The 20,045-nt window shown below is 43.4% G+C and overlaps 10 protein-coding genes across 10 annotated transcripts; 4 read left to right on the forward strand and 6 right to left on the reverse strand.

The window, feature by feature from the left end:
• Positions 1–743: 743 nt before the first annotated feature.
• On the reverse strand, positions 744–1,169 carry N7469_006706 (uncharacterized protein; the record flags this gene model as incomplete). Its single annotated transcript, XM_056645624.1, has 1 exon — positions 744–1,169. One exon carries the CDS (start codon positions 1,167–1,169, stop codon positions 744–746), a length of 426 nt encoding a protein of 141 aa, XP_056499065.1.
• A 1,290-nt stretch (positions 1,170–2,459) lies between these two features.
• On the forward strand, positions 2,460–2,639 carry N7469_006707 (Zn-dependent exopeptidase; the record flags this gene model as incomplete). Its single annotated transcript, XM_056645625.1, has 1 exon — positions 2,460–2,639. The coding sequence occupies one exon, from the start codon at positions 2,460–2,462 to the stop codon at positions 2,637–2,639; it is 180 nt and encodes a 59-aa protein (XP_056499066.1).
• A 95-nt stretch (positions 2,640–2,734) lies between these two features.
• N7469_006708 (HNH endonuclease signature motif containing protein) lies at positions 2,735–3,893 on the reverse strand (the record flags this gene model as incomplete). The annotated part of the gene is made up of 2 exons (XM_056645626.1): positions 2,735–3,823; positions 3,879–3,893. The coding sequence occupies 2 exons, from the start codon at positions 3,891–3,893 to the stop codon at positions 2,735–2,737; spliced, it is 1,104 nt and encodes a 367-aa protein (XP_056499067.1).
• Positions 3,894–4,916: 1,023 nt separating this feature from the next.
• On the reverse strand, positions 4,917–5,133 carry N7469_006709 (uncharacterized protein; the record flags this gene model as incomplete). Its single annotated transcript, XM_056645627.1, has 2 exons — positions 4,917–5,067; positions 5,105–5,133. The coding sequence occupies 2 exons, from the start codon at positions 5,131–5,133 to the stop codon at positions 4,917–4,919; spliced, it is 180 nt and encodes a 59-aa protein (XP_056499068.1).
• Positions 5,134–5,756: 623 nt separating this feature from the next.
• N7469_006710 (uncharacterized protein) lies at positions 5,757–7,316 on the forward strand (the record flags this gene model as incomplete). The annotated part of the gene is made up of 1 exon (XM_056645628.1): positions 5,757–7,316. One exon carries the CDS (start codon positions 5,757–5,759, stop codon positions 7,314–7,316), a length of 1,560 nt encoding a protein of 519 aa, XP_056499069.1.
• Positions 7,317–8,238: 922 nt separating this feature from the next.
• Positions 8,239–9,217, reverse strand: N7469_006711 (uncharacterized protein; the record flags this gene model as incomplete). The annotated part of the gene is made up of 3 exons (XM_056645629.1): positions 8,239–8,572; positions 8,638–8,975; positions 9,038–9,217. 3 exons carry the CDS (start codon positions 9,215–9,217, stop codon positions 8,239–8,241), a joined length of 852 nt encoding a protein of 283 aa, XP_056499070.1.
• Positions 9,218–9,785: 568 nt separating this feature from the next.
• On the reverse strand, positions 9,786–10,406 carry N7469_006712 (uncharacterized protein; the record flags this gene model as incomplete). Its single annotated transcript, XM_056645630.1, has 2 exons — positions 9,786–10,046; positions 10,137–10,406. The coding sequence occupies 2 exons, from the start codon at positions 10,404–10,406 to the stop codon at positions 9,786–9,788; spliced, it is 531 nt and encodes a 176-aa protein (XP_056499071.1).
• Positions 10,407–11,074: 668 nt separating this feature from the next.
• On the reverse strand, positions 11,075–11,342 carry N7469_006713 (uncharacterized protein; the record flags this gene model as incomplete). The annotated part of the gene is given in 2 exon segments (XM_056645631.1): positions 11,075–11,283; positions 11,300–11,342. The coding sequence occupies 2 exon segments, from the start codon at positions 11,340–11,342 to the stop codon at positions 11,075–11,077; spliced, it is 252 nt and encodes an 83-aa protein (XP_056499072.1).
• A 2,085-nt stretch (positions 11,343–13,427) lies between these two features.
• On the forward strand, positions 13,428–13,952 carry N7469_006714 (uncharacterized protein; the record flags this gene model as incomplete). Its single annotated transcript, XM_056645632.1, has 1 exon — positions 13,428–13,952. The coding sequence occupies one exon, from the start codon at positions 13,428–13,430 to the stop codon at positions 13,950–13,952; it is 525 nt and encodes a 174-aa protein (XP_056499073.1).
• Positions 13,953–17,337: 3,385 nt separating this feature from the next.
• N7469_006715 (M4 family metallopeptidase) lies at positions 17,338–18,531 on the forward strand (the record flags this gene model as incomplete). Its single annotated transcript, XM_056645633.1, has 3 exons — positions 17,338–17,578; positions 17,626–18,068; positions 18,121–18,531. The coding sequence occupies 3 exons, from the start codon at positions 17,338–17,340 to the stop codon at positions 18,529–18,531; spliced, it is 1,095 nt and encodes a 364-aa protein (XP_056499074.1).
• Positions 18,532–20,045: the final 1,514 nt, after the last annotated feature.

Below are 20,045 nucleotides of genomic sequence, written 5' to 3' on the forward strand. Positions count from 1 at the left end.
TTGCCACATCCGAAGTACTCCGTTAAGCTGCAGGACTAAGTATGTCGGGAGGACGAAAACCAACAACTCCGGCATTTCTGACGAGTAGAATCATTATGCTCACAGGTACAAAGAATAATAAACAGTAGCGATGCCCCGAGAATTCATAACTCCACGATATTTATTTTAATTAGTTTATGTGGTTTGAGGGAGGGGGTCTCTCGGAAGCTTGTGCTACCAGCTCAGTTTACTATTCCACTGAAGCTTGATATTATTCTTGGCAAGCCACAGGATCACTATCAAGATCAAATTAGACTGACCGAGAATACTCTGTTCTTTCGCTTGTGATTCAAGATAAGCGCCGGTTCGCGATATTTGAGGCTAGAACAGTGGCATTTGTTCATAGTTACTATATACTATATAGATCAAAGGCCGGGTGCAGTATAGACTTGCCGAAACAGTTAAGAATACTCATTGGCAGAAACAGACAAGGAAGACTAGATGTGACCCAGTATTGGTCTCCTCCCCTAGATTAGAAACTATAATGGTATTGAAACTGCCTGTACAGCCCATTGGACAAATAATAGTTGATATATAGAGGTTGTTCAAATACAAAGAAAATATGAGCGAAGTCGTCACTAAACCAACAACTCGAGAACAATTAGTATACCAGCAGCCTACAATATCAGCTGAGAGGCCGCATTGTTGACAGTAGCCGCATTCTTTTTAGATAGACAGCTGATACCAGGTGTAAACAAAGCACACTATACTGCAGTGAGAGTGGACAAGATACTTGAGACGGCCGCCAGTGCGACACTGGTTTTGCAAGGAGCAGATATAGAAGCGGGACTCGCGAGTACAGTGCATTTTTCGCCTTTATAGTAATCAGATTGGGTTTCCAGAGTCTTTGTGACATTGAATACAAGAGCAGAGACATCACTGCATTTGTCATCGGCAGTGAGAATAGTCAAATTGGGCTGTATTGCCCCTTTCTTCGTAGTAAAGCGGACAGATTGGCCATCCCATTCTTTGCCCAAGTTGATCTTGAGTTCACTATCCGAAGAAGTCTTGTTAGCCGACGTTGAGCAGTTGGTCCAGTTCACTTTCCAGGCAAATCCCCAGTTATTCTCAGTATTCAGTGTGTTTGAGATTCTAGCCGCAAGAAATTGCACGGAGCCTGATGTAGCCATTGCATTTGGCAGATGTTGTTCCACCAATATTCTGTTCAGTGATTGATGCCTCTGCGGGATATCCACTGGCTATATTCTGTAATCAATATAGGGATAGAGTCGATCAATTACTGTATGGTTCTGAATCACGAAAATGACGGGGGCGAGTGGCATCAAATCAAAGATGCCGTCTCACGGGAAGACCAAGTCAATCTCTGCGAATCCAAGGCCTGTAGTCTCGGCCATCCCCATGGACACCATCAGACTGAGAGCGAGGATATACTTATTGAGATCTAATATAGTGAGAATTTGAGGATACCAAAGCTGAAAGATTCAGATATGATTAAGCTAGCACTGAACAGCCCAAGATTGATAGCCAATATCAACTGATATCAGCGGCAAAATCCAATATCTGAAGAAGAGAGATCAAGAAAAAGAAATTCGGATACAATAGGGTAAGATACTCCAAAGTGATCCAAAGTGAAAGGATTGTATTTTTTGTACAGACAGCAAATAGAACTACTCGCGCTAGAAAGACTAGAATATTTTGTAGTTCACAAAAAGAGGGTCTCCAAGAAGTTGATCACTGCAATATAAATCTTGCATAAAATTATATACAAGTATCTGAACACTCTGTATATAGTCTTAGACCTCATTTCACTTTATAAACATTGTTTGGTACTTCCCAGCCCTAGTATATATTTGGACAGTGGAACCAGAAGCTTTTAGAATCCTTGCGACTCTTGGCGGCCCCTACATCGCCTACTGCAATCTTGGAATTGGAGATTCTATACTTGCCATAGATCTTGGAGCAATTTGCTGATAACCCGAATGACTAGAACACGTTCTTGGACTCGAAGAATATATCCGCATTGTTATCTAGTTCGTGATTCAATCACACCTGGGGGCCATGCTAGATAGGTCTATGTATACAGCACTTAAAATTGTGAGAAGATAGTATCCCGAGTCGAAGATTGGGGGCGAGAAGTTTGTGTATTTAGTCGAACTACTGGACACTCCCTGGAACTTCGATAGAATCTATGTGCCTCTCAGTCTGAGGAAGTTGCTCTGAGGGTCTCTGTTCCCACCAGTCACTCATTTTTATCTGTCTATACACTTTTTTGATCCGATCGTTTACCACTGTTTCTTATTTTTATTTTTTATTTATTTTTATTTTTAGATTTTTTTGAAACTATCTTTATCAGGCTGTACTCTTTACTACCTTCATCGTGAAGGCGCTCGAAGCCATGACGCCCATTCTCAATGGATTGACTGCAGGCTTGCTACTGTCTGCCGTGCTTGTCTCTGGGCATGGAGCCTCCAGGCTGGGTGCCATACCGAGCTACGAAGGGTTCAACAACATCTGCCCTACTCGATATTCTGGGGACTGCAGCTCACAGCTCAGATCCGGCCTCTGTTGTCGATGCGATTCTTCGGGCTGTTTGGTTTCTTGCCGCGCAAGAGGAATATCAAAAACAGTTTCAGCGATGAAATAAAAATGCATTTGCTATTCGAAACTGTCAATAAACAAGAGTTGATGCTATCTACCGTCCGATCAATTCATTCTTGCAAAACCCTAAGGAGAATCAAGATCCGTGTGGTCGATTCTCTGGTCGGTTTTCGGATCCCGGAAGCTTGGCTGCTTGAGGTCGTGGCCTCTCCACGGAGTGTTTGTCATCGACATCAGTAGACTGCGGACGATGAATATTTGCGGGTCTCGGGTGGCGGCGGCTCTCACTGAGCAGCGATAGACTGCTCACAGCCAGCAGATCCTCGATATTAGTGCCGCCCCCTGGGGCCAGCCCACTGCATTCGCTGTAGTCCCTCATGGTCTTCTCAATGGCTTCCGCCTGACCTGCCATGTGTAGGAAATTCGCAATTGCGGCATGAATTTGCAGAAGTCTTCGGTCTGGAAGTTCCCATTGTCCTCCATGAGATCTGAATTGAACTAGTCTATTCGCAGGATAGAGATTAGCTAATGCTGTTTCTGTATCGGAGAAAGTCCTGAACCGATACTGGTTGGTTACAGTTGTTGCTTCAAAACATATACGGAATCCCCTAAATTCTGTATGCAACGAAGAATGTAGCATAAGTACATTCCGTTCTTCGTTGATTTGATTTGAACTGAAGGGCATAGTATGTATGATTGGAAAATAATGTCTGATATTGGTCCAGATTTCTGAATGCCGAGCCACAGCCGGACGGTTAGAAGATTCAAAAGCCCCTAAGGGAAAAGGAATAATATGAGCAGTCTCTAGATTGCCAGTTGGAGCACCAGCTGGATGGGAATGAACACGGCTCCAGAGTCCGGTCACAACACATTTGAAACCATCTCTCTCTAGACAATGTTCACGTAGCCGGTATTGCAGATTTCGAGTAATCGGCGATATATTTTGACTCATAATATCCTGAATCGAATCCTCAAGTCCATGCCGCGGAGAGGATATAAGCACGGTAGGTGTTCTGCCTCCTTGTGCCTTCATGGGGACAACTAGTCCAGTTCGGATACTTTCTGCCAGTTGTCGGACTGTTGTATCATCTGCACATTTTGATACATCGTCTTGAAGATTCCGTTTGCCGTCTGTTGCAAGGACAGAAAAGAAATCCATAAGAAATGCGCCGGTATTGTCATTGGCATCAAGTGGTGTATAGCTGTTGAGTCTTTGGCTCAGTATCTAATTGAATAATCAGTATCTCCCCAGGAACAGAAAATGATATAGAATGACTTACCCTTCTTGTTGACATTTTCGGCACCATTCTTCAAATCCGGATCAAAGAAATGAGAGAAAAAGAGCTGCGTCCCTGTTTGACAATAGCGCAGAGCAACAGGCCCGAGAACAGAGACAAATATGGAGAGAACGAGCACAGAAATGGGCACAGGCACAGAAAAATCTAGATTATGTGTTGATTGTCAACGGCACAGAGGCACAGACACAGAAACAACAGATGTGATGGAGAGATTTGGTTGTGGGATATAAGAAGAGATGAGAAGAAAGAAAGAAAAGAGAAAATATTTTGAGGTGAGGGGGTTTGCTTTTGCCACGCGCGAAACAGTTACAGTGATAGGGCAGGCACAACAGGAAAGTATACAATAGAAAAAGGCAGGCACAATAGAAAGCCACAATGAAGACAGCCACTATTGCAACCAATGAAACAACAATAGAAGATATGGTTATCCAATAGAGAGAGAGAAAAGATACCTCGGAGAATGAATATCGCAGTCAGAATTGCGTATTGCTCAAACCATAAACACCCGTTGTCTCTCGGAGACTGCCAAAAGAGAATATCTCAAGACATCATATCTTGCTCATATTTTGATGACTATCTGTTCTGATAAAGTCATAAAGTTGTCAAGTAAGGTACAGTACACATTCTATAATAGTACGTGATAGCGAGACGACCACCAGTCAACCACCAGGAACTGGGACTCATCTAGTGGTTGACTGGTGGTCGTCTCGCTACCACGTGCCATTGTATATGTACATATTGCAGCTAGTAAAGCAGTAAAACGAAGGGTTCTTTCTAGGCAGCATATGTCTAGAGTAGTTCTGAAGTACAATCCCCAACGGTTTATATAGTAATCTCCTTAGCCGAGACTACAGCACCTCCACCAGGATTCTGATGTATTCTTATATAATCCTAGGTTTGCTGCGACAGTATACAATATACGACGCAAAAGAATAACTGTCAATCTGTAAATCAAATTATTTAAGGTAGCTAATAATGAACTCGATCCCTCTCAACAAGATAAATGAATTTAATATCTTCTCATGAAAGATTGGCATCATAGATCTTCCGATGTTCAATCTTTGCCTTCAGTTCCGCCACCCAGTCCGCATCCTCTTGGGCCAATCTTGTAGATTCCTCAGATCTTCTGATTGCGCGCTCTAAATCTTGTTCAAGTTCCAGATCTGTCTTACTATCACAGTTAAAGTCACGAAGACTACACCGCATACCCTGTCCACCCCAATGGCAATTGCGACATTCTGGAATGAGTCCTGGAGCCACAACACATGATGAAAATATGCCCTGTTCCCTTTTGCAATGATCACAAGAGACATGTAGCTCGAGTCTGTCTCCCGTGGATTGCATAACCAGACTCTCCAGATTAGCCAGTTTCTGGCTGACTCGACCCCAGAAAGCATTTCCTTCCGAAGGATACCGCACACAAGGCCCACGGTGGGGAGTCAAAGCTCTCAAACGGTATAACAGGGTTGCTGGTGTGGAGAGTGCTGCTGATGACCGCAGATATTACATTTGGTCAAGCTGAAGTATCCTTTCGACCGGGGAAAAAGTGCAGTCCAGAATCTTTTGTGGGGAAATCCTGGATTGAAGATCAGACCTGATAACTGGCTCAAGGATGTCTTGTAGGCTAGAAACAACCATATTTGGAAATTCCGTGTTGCTGACCCGACAATTGACAATGATGTTGATGAGTTTGTCTCCTTGTTGGCTCAATCACGAAATCCACAACAGCGGAAAGCGATACAAAGTGCTTTGACTGCCAGTGATCCCCCAGTTACACTGATTACTGGTCCACCAGGAACGGGTAAAACTGCGGTCTCAGCATCGATTGTTGAGTATTGCTATATCAAGAACCTTCCAATCATGGTCGTCTGTGCTTTCAACCAAGGGTTGAACGTGATCGCTCAGCGCTTTGCCCCATCGGCCAAAGCTGGAGTATATCGCCTCTTTACGGAATTTGTTGAGACTGGCGGTGCACCCGATGATGACGATGAAGCAGATATCTCCCATACGTCGGACCCTCGTCAATTTGACGCATTTCGAGAAATGTTCCCAGCTTTCTCAGATACCTGTTTGAGCGATCAACTACTACAAACCATCGCCTCGTCATTCCGATCTGCTGGTTCAGGTCTAGGCCATCTATCACTGCATAAGCACATAATTGACCGTGTCAGGAAAATTACTGTCCGTGACCAACAAGATGGAGCTTCCTCATTCTCGATAGACGAAGAAACCAAGCTGTTGCTGGACCTGGCGCAGTGGCAGTTCTATCTGCGCCAGATAGAGAGTAATCCAGTGCAGCCCGCCAGTAAGCAACAAGAAATGGCTTTGTCTGCTCTTTTGTGGGAGCTTCAGGCTGGATTCGACAAGTCGTGGAAAAGACTCCAGCTTTTCATCTTTTCACGGGCCAAACTAATATTCTGTACCGCAAGTAAAGCGGGTCGGGCGAGTCCGCGAAAGTTCAATCCCTCCTTCCTGCTAGTGGAAGAGGCATCTCAAATTACAGAGCTTGTCACGCTGATCCCTATGGGGTTCCATCTTGCAAGTCTGCGGAAAATCATTCTGAGCGGCGACATTGCACAGCTACCGCCAACCGTCGTATCGGAGTTTGAGAATGAATATGCCTCATCTGAAAAGGTCTCATTGTTTGAGCGTTTGATCAAGTCCGGGCTCCCGGAAATTTGTCTGACCGCACAATACAGAATGTCACCCGGCATCTGTGACTTTGTGAGCAACCAATTCTATGATAAAATTCTTCAGACAGATCCCTCCTGCAAGGACAGAAGACAGACCTTGATACTGGGGAAGTTCATCGCCAACCGATACAAATGTAAGGCCGCTGATAGCTATTTCTTCTCGATGCCTCCCTCTACAGTTCTACGGCGCATCAGGACCTATTCACTGGTCAACCCGGACTACGTGAGTTTCATTGTCGCCTTTGTTGATTCCATGACTGTCAGCATTGGGAAGCTTTCAAAAAAGGAGATCTTGGTACTTTCGTACTATGACGAAGAGAGACAAGCTTTGGCGGAGCTTCTCCGCAAGCTGGGCCTCCACGGCGTCCGTGTTGCGAGTGTAGACTCAGCCCAAGGGTCCGAGAGCTCGATCGCCATTCTCTCGACTACTAGGCCCGGTGGGGAGACTGGCTTAGGATTTTTGACTGATCTCCGCAGGGCTTGCGTGGCTCTCAGTCGCGCAAGGCACTGTCTAGTTGTTGTTGGCAATGAAAGAATGGCTTACAAGGGGTCCAAAGTATACATTTCAAGTGGCAACAATATGTGGCAGGCGCTCATTAAGTATCATCAACAAAATCAGACACTGGTTCAGGTTCCCAAAAATAGCGAGCTGGCCAGAGAAAAACTGGGCATTTACGACGGCCATCCAGATTATGAGCGTCTCCGGCGTGAGGTGGTATCTCCGTGATTTTCCCATGCCGTGATCTTATCCTTTTGTTGATTCTGTTCTTTTTTTCGAGGTATTAGAGTTCAATCTGATCAGATATTCTTGCTCAAGATTCGGATCTATTTTACTTAGACCTGGGCACCCGCTCATGAAGTGGGGCGTAGCTAGCTCTTGGCAAAATTGCATTGTTATGTAAAAGCTTGGCAGTAATACAGTGGTATTATAGATAGTAGTAGTAATCGAATTGAAATTTATATTAAATTAGACCAAATAAATTGAATTCTATTTATCAGATCTATAATCTAGATTTTTAGCCAGAGCTGTTGGCCAGGTTGGCTATCCCCGTTATGTGCATTTGTCAAGAGACCGATCCTCTCAAGGGCAGCCCTTGAACTAGTAGTATTAGTATTTAAAGCAATCTCAGTCATTTCAACGCAGTGATCGTTCAATGGAGTATGATTCTCACCTTGTCTATTGCGCATCTCTATCATTCTACTTGATGAGCATCTATTTAGTCCTATCTCATCCTCGACCTGGTACATACGACCATAGGGTGTGGAGAACAGGGCTTCCCGTCCGCTCAGCCGTACTTAAGCCACACGCCGGCAGGTTAGTAGTATGGTGGGTGACCACATGCGAATCCCTGCTGTTGTATGTTTTTTGTTTTTACTCGACTTTTAGATTTGTTTTTTCGTTGGATTTCACTGCGCTGAAATGACTGAGAATGCTTTAAATACTCACTTTCGCTTTGCAATAGCAAAGCAAAAGTGAATGTGCAAAGTGACCATCTTGATCCGTATCCACTTTGACAAACGTCAAAAGGTTCTGGAATACAGTCACTGATTTTGGCCCTTTTGGCGCGTTTGGCCCTCAGGATCTTGATTAAAATAAAAGCCATTGGTATTGAAACGTGCAAGTTTTCCACTTTCTAAATAAATGAGCGCTAGTAATCTGGCGGCCGTTCATTACCTATAAATTCTGGCATGGGTCTCACTCTGATGCCATCTTCCTCTTCTGCGCAATGCCGCTTGTGTGAATGCTTCGGTTCCTGTATATCCGTGCTACTAGCTAAGGGCTCCATTTCGTCCTCTGGGTAAAGTGCTGTCTTCTGCTGTGCCCCGAGTCTGGAGAATAGGTAAAATAGCACCCGGAAGGGAATCATAATGGCATGGTGTAATGTACGCAACCAAGAGGACGTTTCAGGCATCTCAGATGCGACGCTCGGCAACCTGATGAATATAACTGTTGACTCCACCAGACTGACCGCGAGGAATCCACTGATCATGACTTCAGTCACTGCGACAAAATTGGATGAATATCAGGTAGAGATATCATTACTCACATGAGAACGAATTCAAATACACGCAGCCTGTTTAACACCGCGCAAGGCATCACTAGCGCTGAATGACCGCTCCTCAGCGTAGTCGATGATAGAGGCAGAACCTCCCACATCGTTGGTGTTCCCTTCGGCACATCAGAAGTATCTGGCCATTCATACTCGTTTGCGCAGCTTCCCAAAGGCAGAGGTAAGTACTGTGCCTGAAGGGCTGTGAATACAGCAAAACTCGCGATGACAATTGCCCGGACGGTGGAAATGATAGCCCACCATACCCGGGTAGACTTCCAACCTGACTCATGTGGGATCCAGGTTAAGATTTCCCAAGCCAAGCAAACGAGTGACTGAACAGCATGTAGGCGGTCAGAAGTTTAGAAAATGTATTTTAGAATTGCGATGAGCTTACCAAGATAAACGGTCCGTCAGTGCCGGGCTTTATGAATCGACTGTAGGGTGGTTCTAGCAGGGCAGGATGACTGTGAACGGCACTCCAAAATTGGCCGAATGTTCCCGCTGAGAGTGAGAAAAGAAAGATATACAGCGCGTGGGCTGGGAAGCTCTCCATTTTGATTAACTTGCGAATCATTTTGATTGATTTTTTCAACAAGCAACAGAAGTCATGGACTTCGATCAGCGATCATTTATTGCCAGGAAATAAAAGGAATCAAACCCCTTCGCGGAGGTTTTTGGTGGTTAGACCCATCATGCCAAGACATTGATATACACCTGCTTTCCTTGCAAGGCCTAGATCATCGCAAAATACGAGGTATAGGTTAAAGCAATCGGAAAAGATACTTTCCTGCACTCATTCGACATATAATGAATAGTTCGAACTGAGAGCCACCTGGAAGTTACAATCTAGAATGCACTGGCCTTCTACTACAATTCTGTTCTTGAATATTCTAGGCAGGCACTATAGATCAGACATAGACTCATATACATTGGAAGGCAGAGGGGAAAAGCAATTATAGTAAGTATAGCCAATTCAACTAAAGGCTATACCTTAGTCAATTAAAATGAGGGATATCACAGATAAAATGGTATCACTGAGCGAAATAGCCAAAGGCTTGAGAGCGGTTTTACTTTCGGCCTCACTTAGCATCAGGACAGCACATGGCAGTAGTTAAACATAGGTGGTTTTACATTCTAATAGATCAAACGAAGAAGCTTGCTACCACAAGAGCAAGTGCGATAAAAGTTAAGCGTAGCCCAATGGTGGTATTCATAGAGTCAGAATCGTCTGTTGCCTCCTGAGAATTATCTGTTTCATCATCGCCATCATCAGAATCATCGTCACCAGAAGACTGGTCATTTGTGCCAGCAGCATGATCGTTTTTCTTCTGTGCTCCATGGGCATATTTCCATACAAGCTTGTCATCCAAATTGATGTCGTCGAATGCAGATGTCCGTATTACCTGTGGAATAGGATTCGATACACTTAATCTGCTTGTCGTTCAATTTGTCATCGCACGGCTGTGGTTCGCTTTCGTCGTCAATTAATTCACGACAGGAGTCTTTTGCGGATTTGGTAGCAATACTACCCACATAGCTCGGGCATTGCGAAATGCTATATTCATCGCCGCTTTTATCATCGACGGTGAAGTAGAGCTTTTCTGATGCAACACTGTTGCTTCGATAAGAATCTCAGAACCCTTATCCGTACAATAGGAGATCATGAGATCCCAGAAGAGTACATAGCGGCCAGCACTTAGCTTTTCGCCAATCGGGGCAGAGTCGAGGAATATGGCATTTTCCCCCGGCGTATAGTCGAACATTTTTCATGGAGTTATACCTACCTATCCGGCACTTTTAACACGTTAAAAGTGCCGGATAGGTAGAAATAGATACTTCCTACTTTGTAATAGAGGTCATAGTCGAAAAACGCGGCGGTTGGTGTATTTCTGCAGAATAAAAACAGTCAAGGGTGTGGTCATATCGTTCTAAGTAGTATTGCGTGGGAAAGCCATATCCATTTCGATTCTGGAAGGGCTTGACGAATCACAAGCTGCGGCCCTGCCTGCCATGGCAAGCCAGAGACCGAAGATAGTCCAAGATAGCATCATCTGAAATTTCGCAGTGGTTGAGACGTATGTGTTGAATCGTCAATCATAACGATGATGCGAAATATTTCTTTCTTCGAATTTTCAGCCTCACGATAGTTTTGAAATTAATTGGTGTTGATCAATTCCCGCGAAAAGTGGACCGAATTCTTGAATACGAGGTTTTTGCCGAATGACTCCATCGATTTTTCTTTAGCCAAGCAGATCTATAGCCCCATGCCAAACACAATGAATTAGCCGAATGTAACTCACCCTCACCTTTCACCTGATCGCAATCTGTTGCTAAAGTTTGCACGCCGTCACTCTTGGACTTCATTGTTATTTTCCCTTCCAAAACCGATTTTTACCATCCTTAAGAATGGGAAAAACCAAGGTAGCCAACATCAAGGCCAAACTTGATGGCCAAAAGTTATAATGATCAGTTGCATATTCATAGATTTCGCAGCGAATGCAATCGCTGAGCCACTCGATATATCTTTCACAATGTGTCGACCGAAGACATTCTCCTTGACATGGAAACTTGGAGTACCATCATTCTCGTCACAACCAGACAATTCTTCAAGTCGCTGCTGCTTCCAGGCACTGCCACAGTCTATAGATCAACTGACATGATGGCTGAGTTGGACATAGCCAAGCATTTGCCAGGGGCATTCTGCATAATCAAGGCACCATAATCAGGACGCAGCGCAACTTCAAAAGCAAGAATTTTGAATTTTCAAAACTATCGACCGTGATGACAAGTATGGACGAGCTGGTCGAGGCGTTTACCCAAAGGTTAAACGGGATGCCGTCCTATCTCAAACGCGCCATCTACAGAATGGAAATGGGACACCAGGCTCACTTTGTATTTCATCAACCTGCCCGCGACCATGGGATTCATGCTGTCCTTCCATTAATCGGACGGACAGGTTTGTCAACTTGCATTAGGCCTTCCCCTTCGTCTTCTCCCTCGTCACTTACATGTTGCCATGTTACTTGTATCACACACCAACCCTCTGCAATGTCTGCGTGTTGATGGCGAAAGCAAAAAGACAAAAACGTTTCCAGAAGCTAGGGCTGTTGATACTGTAGAGTATACCACTCGATGCCCTCGTTGCGCATGGCAGGGCCACCAGACTTACACAGGCTATGATTGCTACAATCTCTAATCAGCTCGTTAATCAGCATACCAATATAATACAATACTATCAATAATGAAAGAAATGAATGCTGTGTGGATGAAGTTATACCTTCCCTCTCAGCTATCGTAGCTTGGAGATGTGTGGGACCGTGACAGACCTAAATTCAAAATGAAGACAAATTGTAGACTACCTGGCTAAATACAATCAATTCTCAAGGTTAGCAAAATATGTACCAGAACTTGGCTTCTTGTCGGTTAAGCCAAGAGATAGCTGAAAATGCGTCATTATATCCCTCGAGCTGTACCCCAAGGAATTGTAGTCTCTACCGAAGTCGATGCTTTAGGTTTAACAGGGCGTTGCATGGTCTGTATCAACGTACTAGCCTTTGAAGAATTTAATCTCGTACACAATTACACAATGGGAATGGTGGGGGGGGGTTGAAGTTAATTTCAATACTCTTTTCACATTATTAGTTGAGGCTTACGCCAATAGGAGCCGTTGAACTAGTTTCCGCCCCCTGCAACGACTGTCAATTACCAGTCAGTAATTAGTTGCCAATAAGTCCAAGTACTTCATGCAGCGACACCAACGTATGCGCATGATTAGCATTATCTCTACTGAATATTCTGTTAGTAGAATACTCAATAGTGGGGCGCTCGTCAGCGTTTCGCTTGATCGTCGGCGTCTTGAATACCCACGATGTAGACGTAATAATTATCTTTCTTATTTCGTACTGTATATCCTTATAATTAGAAAACCGCAAGCCTCAAATATCGAGTCTTTACGTCATGCTAGGTTGAGTGGCGTTCGACTCTTTCTAGATCTGTTTTTGATTGACTATTAAAAGACTAGCCCCTCTCTTCCTAAATTTCGCTTCCTTGTTAATGCTAATTCTTTAAGCGACTGAAAATGACATCGACTACGCATAAAGAACTATATTTGGACGATATATCTGCATCGGGCGATTGGTAAAGCACAAGCAAGTTATATTACATCTTTCAGAATGCTGATCGAGACAGCTTCCAAGCCAGATATAGTCTTCTCTGTCGATGGCAGACCCAACTTGAGTATTTTTTATACCACTTATGCCGAGTAGAAGCTCCAAATTTGATCGCCGAATGTCATTGGTCTTGCCCGGAGGCAGCGGAATTGAGTCGACTTTCGGAAAAGATTATTGAGTATTTTTGTTTTCACCACAAGAACACTTTTCAAGTTCGTGGTATATCCGAAACAGAGCGGGAAGCCTTTTGCGCAAATATTCATGCAGTCCGTCAAATTCGACACTGTGCTGTGCACCGAGTACCTGTGGGTGCGATCACTATCGCCAGATATGCGAAAATGGTAAGAAATATATTATTAGTATCGAAACGTCTAGGAGGGACAGAGTTCAAAAATACATATGGCGGTCCAGTACGTTCGCAATCTGAGGACCTTTGGATTACGAATTTTATTGATATAACGTGTGCGGAAGCTTAATCAATTTCTTGATACACTTTGGGACATCAAAGGTCACAGTATTCTACAGGCAGCTTCACAACAGCCATTTCACCAGCCACAAATTTGTCATTGTAACTGCTATACATCAGAAGAGGTTGATAATATGAATATTCGGAACATGGTCAAACTGCAAAACGTTGCTCTCGAAAGGAAATTGGAAAATATTACAAGAATGGCGGAGAACATTGAGATTTCGTTAGCACAGAAATCAGCGAGACGAGCCAAGCAATCCCAACAAAACGATGAGGCCGACAAGAGAAGGATCGAGAGAGCGCAGCGAAGCCAGCAAGAACGAGACGAAGCAGAGCAGAGACGAAGCGAAAAAGCGAAGCGGTGCCAGCAAGAACGAGATGAAGCAGAGCAGAGACGAAGCGAAAAAGCGAAGCGGTGCCAGCAAGAACGAGACGAAGCAGAGCAGAGACGAAGCGAAAAAGCGAAGCGGTGCCAGCAAGAACGAGATGAAGCAGAGCAGAGACGAAGTGAAAAAGCGAAGCGGTGCCAGCAAGAACGAGATGAAGCAGAGCAGAGACGAAGTGAAAAAGCGAAGCGAAGCCAGCAAGAACGAGACGAAGCAGAGCAGAGACGAAGCGAAAAGGCGCAGCGGTGCCAGAAGAAAATTGATGAATTGGGACAGGTCGATTGAAATTTAACAGTGATAATTATAAATTTGCACCTTTTTACAGTATAATTCGGTGATAATCTCTTTCTCATTTCAACCAAATTCGACCCCACCTCTTGTAGCCGCTTGTGAGGTCCTCCAGAACTAGCTGGTTTACGTGTTTACGGGGCTGTGACTGTAGCGTTCCTTCCGTATCCTTGATGTTTCAAACTTTTGGAATTCCGATACAATGAACTAGGTACATAAGGGCTGATGTGGACGATGAGATGAGATGAACAAATATGGTTGCACTAAGGACCGTCTTTATGCATCCTGAGAGCCCGTAGAGTCAGTTATAAATGCCTCTGCGATTCTAAGTGCCATGACTGGAAAGTACCATGGACGGATCTCGCTCATTCAAAGTACCGTTGTTACAACGGTAGTTATACCGAAATTTGATTTTATGCCTTTTTCTGCCGTACTTTCTAGAATATGGTATTTGTTAATTTTACAGTATTTCAATAGCTACTGTGGATCCTATTATAGTTACAATACAATACATACTGTAGAATAATATAAACAGCAAGGTATTATACAACGTGCAAAGCATTGCACAATGTGTAAAGTACTATACAATATACAAAACACTATACAAACGTAAAGTACCACACGACGTGTAAAATATCACACAAGGTGTAAAACACTACACAATACGTAAAATACCACTGCTAACACTTGACATCTAGTAGATGCCAGTGTTAGCAAAGTCTAGGTGCCGATGTTAGCAGAAGTGGAAAAGATGGAGAAGGGAGAGGGAAAAAGATGGAAAAGAAAAATGGAAGGCGGAAATGGACATAGATAAATAAAAGGCAGGAACATTCCAAGATTATGGAAGTAAAACATCTGTCTTACTACTATCTGTGAATCTAAATACCAATAACTACTATAGAATCCTAATAGTATAGAATACTGTAAAAATACCAGATATTGCTAGAAAATACTATATAAATCATGTAATATGGACAAAATATTGGTATGATACAACAATTATTAGATAGAAGATCTTGATATACAAACAACTAAATAATATCAAAATACTATCTGAATACTATATAAATACAAAAAATGATAAAATACTATTTAGATACTAAATATATACCGTAATCCAAATGGTATTTTCGCCCAATACTGTTATAGTCACGGTATGTTCAAACACTAGAATTCAGACATGGTAAGATCTTGTCCATTGAGCCATTTGGAAAGAAAAGAGAAAGAAGTGGGATAAAATTAAAGTTTCTTTTCAAAACAGCTGCATGCTTCTATATAAAACTTTGCAAGAATGAGAACCTTCAGCCGATTATTACCAGGCTATTTAACCTCGAGGACGAACTGTCTATGAGCTTAAATCTAGCATTTCGCCTAAGATATCGCACAGATCTTGTATATCAATCCGGCTGGACTGAAAGTTGGGGTGGAAGATGAATTTGCTCGGGAGATCACCGAGGGGCAAAATATGACTCTGATATTGATTGGCATTCCCTCCGAAAACATCTCCAATGGAGGTAAATATGAAGTTCAGCTGGAGTACCAAACTGCTCGGGTCAAAGCTTTCTGGGCTGTTGATTACGAAAGTTATGAGTTTACGATAACCGCCATACCACTATCGAGATGTATTGGTTAATGGGGTCTACGATTCAAATTTTTTTTTTTTGCATTTTTGCATTTTTACAGGATAAATTTGCAAATTCGGCTCAGCAGAAATAGGCCTACTTGAGACGACAATCATCTTGTTGACCGATCAGGCGACACGCTGCTTGCAAAACGAGTTTCCTATGTAAATCAGAATCTTACATTGGGTCTAGGGCACTAAACAGGTCTTTAGGTGTCGTAATGATGGAAGCAAAGGTACTTTGTTCCCGTTGTTCACCAGAACGCTCAGTTTGTTTTCAATATAGGATAGCCTAGCGGGCCCGAACTTTCTGTTTCTGAGGTATGACATTATTGCAAATTAAGTTCCCATGGCTCGGAAGAGTTAGAAAGATGTAATAACAAAGCTGTAAGATAAGGCGAAAACAAACATTTGTTGCAATATTTTTTAATTAACATGAGCAAGGAAATTGAGCGCATGAAAATCCGGCACATTACGCAGGCATCTCCCCCACACACGATTTCCTTGCCTTGACCGACCGCAATATTATGCGGAAAACACCGCGTAGTCAGGATAGCTGTATGCTCAATGGAGGATGTAGAATAGGTTTCACAGTCTTCATCTCAAGAGATAGTGGTTGAAGCGCCGAGACATTGCCAAGAGGTAGTGAAGTTTAACTCCAAAAATATAATTGGGAGGGTTAACACTGGATGATCTGGTAAAAGTTAAATTAGAATCGCATTGTCTGGACGTGAGATTATACCGCATGCGGCCATATTAGTCAATTAAATGAGCTGTAGTTTGATCTCCCACGAAAGATTTTACTTGTGGCCTTTTTACAGAATTACATGAATGGTTTTGTGATGATTTGTTAAGAGAAACCCTTTACGCTGGCGGTGGCGGCTGTTTGTTGCTCGGGAAATGTGCATCATACTTCATCCGCTCGAAGCAAAGTCGCTTTCATCCAAATCGAATAAGGTAACTCGTTAATAGTTGTTGAACAAACAATCTTCAAGTTCCGAGGATTAGAGAAATTTATGGTTACATTCCTATAGTCACATGTCATCTATTTCTTGCCAAGGCCTTCTTACCAAAGCTTCCTGCTCTGTAGCAATCTGGCCCATAATCACGAGGACAGATTGTGGTGAGGCCAGAGGTTCCATGGCTTCATGAACGCGGCCCGAAAACGAAGATCCAACTCATTATTCGGTCTGTTACAGTAATCTTATTACAGGAGAGAAGCATGGCGCTACAAATTCGCAATGAGTCTTCTATTTTTCCTAACACATCTATTGACCGTAATGTATTTCTCTTTTATCATCTTTACTCCCTACATAGCTCCCTAGTATAACTCTTGAATCACGACATAGCCAAGACTTCTGCTACGCACCAATTAGAATTAGTTAAGCAAAAATATGCTCATCAGTGGACTTTCGTGTTTAACCAAATTTATAGTTTGTGAACACACGATACGTAAATGAGAAGGTCCAGATCAGCTATTAGACTCAACGTAAATGATCATTTCCGCTCGTGATCCCATGGGAGCATATGTAAGAGTCATTCTCAATCCACACTGACAGTATCTGATGCGGCTATACAGGTATTCAGATGCATCAGGCAGCTGAATGATATCACCAGATACCGCCTCCAAGACCATCTTAGGTATATTAGAATGTGATATCCGCCAAAAGGCAGAGCCTTGGACTTGGCAGGCAGCTTGTGAGTACTGTACTTGGCCCATTCTTTTACTCATTACCGCATTCTACTCTCTACAATACCAATATGAGACCAATTTGTAGCATTGTCCCTGACCACATACTCGAAAGTATTGTGGAAAAGGGCGAGGCACCGCAGCATGTTATTAATTTTTGTCAGGACACTATTGTCAAGACAAGGGAGCTACGCGATGCCCGTATCGAACAGGGGCAGAGCCTCGCTTCCATTGTAGGGCAAGCGCCTCAAGGTATCATTCCGGCTTTCATCTACGACGCAGTTGCTCGGCATGCTGCTAAAGAAGGACAATGTGATTCATGAATCATATTATTTCATCAAGATACTGACATAAATTAGTTTCCGGGGCTTCTGCGCAGCTGGACCGGACAGTCTACCATGCGCAAAACCATACCGATGAACAGAACCTCTCTCGTGACAACATCTTGATCAAGGAAGGCGGCGCTCTCATCAAAAGAGAGGATGACATAAGTGGCGATGCAAATGAGTGCTATATTGGATTTAAGAAGACGTACGATTTCTATTCTAACTTTTTTAACCGGAACTCAATTGATAATCGGGGCCTCAAACTTGAGGGTTTTGTCCATTTCGGCAAAAAGTACCTGAACGCCTTCTGGATTGAGAACAAAATGGTTTTTGGTGACGGAGATGGCATTATTTTCAACGGCTTCACAGACGAGCTAGATGTCATTGGCCACGAGCTTACGCATGGAGTGGTGGAGTATTCAGGCACACTTGACTATAAATACCAAAGTGGTGCTCTGAATGAATCAATTGCTGACGTCTTCGGAATCATGATCAAACAATGGGGGGGAAAATCCCGAAAAGCCACAGACAGCCGCTGAGGCTAATTGGCTTATCGGGGAGGGCATCTGGGCTAAGGGCGTTAATGGCAGAGCTTTGCGAGACATGAAGGCACCAGGAACAGCTTATTCCGATAGTAGAGTGGGTTCAGATTCTCAACCAGCACACTGGAAGGACTTCAAAAAGCTTCCGCTATCAGTGGACCGTGGCGGTGTTCATATCAACTCGGGTATCCCAAACCATGCCTTTTACCTCGCTGCTACGATCATTGGAGGCTACGCCTGGGAGACTGCTGGTCCTGCTTGGTACAAGGCTCTGACTTGCGGGGAGCTCAGACCAAATGCAAGTTTCAAGGAGTTTGCTGATCTCACTATTTCCAACGCTGGTGAACACGAAGCAGAAATCAGAGAAGCTTGGACACAGGTCGGGTATCCGTTCTGAATAATGAAATTACTAAGAGCTAATACTCGTGAAACTACTCAAAATAACGTTATCTCAAAGGTGATGTCAATTTTGCTTTTGGGAATTTTTGCCCTCAAGAATGAAATAGCTATGATATGTGAAATTTGTCAAAGCCGTTATTTCAATAGTTATTTGAATATGGTTTTTCTACTGGTTTTTAAGTATATGACTGACAATACTTCACGAGCTAAATTGGTGTAAGTCTTGTTGGAGGTTTGCCGATGTTTCATTTGTAACCTATTTTCACAAATATTCTGGCTTGCTCGCATCTCCCATTAAACTGGACGACCTTGAAATCCTCGAACGGTAGATGCTGCGTATTTCCCTCTCCACGGCAGCGGCACAGATATGATCAAGTGTGCTGAAATGGACTCAACGCTGGATGCCACGTAGTAATCGTCCTGGTGACTCAATATCGACAGAGTAACCCACGCGGGGCATCTTGTTCCACGATCTTGAAACGCGATGTCCGAAGATATTTGGTATATGGAAAGAATAGAAGACTGGAAAAGAAAAATCAAATGATAGATGGACTAGCCCTTCATCACTGCCATTTTGTATGAATCTACTCCATTTTTTCCGTCAGGTAGATTCCAGCATCTAGTTGCTTATCCACGATATTCGTGTCTGCATGGATAGGGCGATTGCCATTTATTGCCCATCCTTTTGCCCCTTCCTTTTAAATAAATAAGCTAGCACTTAATAGAGGAAACAAAGAAGCTTACCTATACAGCAGCCTTGTAACAAACAACGATTCTTCCGTGTTTATGGGTCTTGCGTCCGCTAGGGTGAGGAAGCAGACAAGGGCAGCAAAGAGCCCTGAAAAGAAATTGAAGCCTATGCTTTCGGTCAATGCGAAGTGAAAGACACAGAGTTGAGCTATACTTTAGAGTTGATTGGTGATAATTCAAGCAGATATATCTATGAAAAAGCCGAAGACTCAAGTTGAGGTACACTTTCCATACATAGTAAATCATGAAAGGAAAAATGGCTTCACCTTTGCTTCGACAGACAAGAGGCAATCCACAGAGATGGTACATTGGCATCATCTCCTCCGTGGTTGAGCTTGAAGCTTGTTGAGCAAATCGAGTGAGTTTTTGGAAGTATAGAAAAAAAGCTGCCTAAGACTTCCCGTTCTTGGCAGATCGCTCTAATCGCATCAAGACGAGGCTAAAACTGTGCAACATACATAGGCTTGCGCATTTCATAATGCTCGTCCATTTTGTAATTCCAAGTAAGTTGAGTTAAAATAAAATGAATAATTAAGCCATGAGCAGAATGACCTTCATTAATAAATCGGCAGGATAGAATGTATACAATCGTGCAATTCTCCGTGGTCATGTGGATGCCAAGACATCGGCACCTGGGCTCCATCCACGACGTTGTCCTCGCATCCATCCGCATCCTTTAACGACATACATAATCTTCGATCTTCGAATCTCGATGAATGCAGTGAATATGCACACGGATCATGCGAGGCCAAGGGGTCGACC

The sequence above is a fragment of the Penicillium citrinum genome, assembly GCF_028827155.1.
Source record: "Penicillium citrinum strain IBT 23319 chromosome Unknown utg000006l:1.0-3011923.0:1.0-3012962.0, whole genome shotgun sequence".
Classification (NCBI taxonomy): Eukaryota; Fungi; Ascomycota; class Eurotiomycetes; order Eurotiales; family Aspergillaceae; genus Penicillium; species Penicillium citrinum.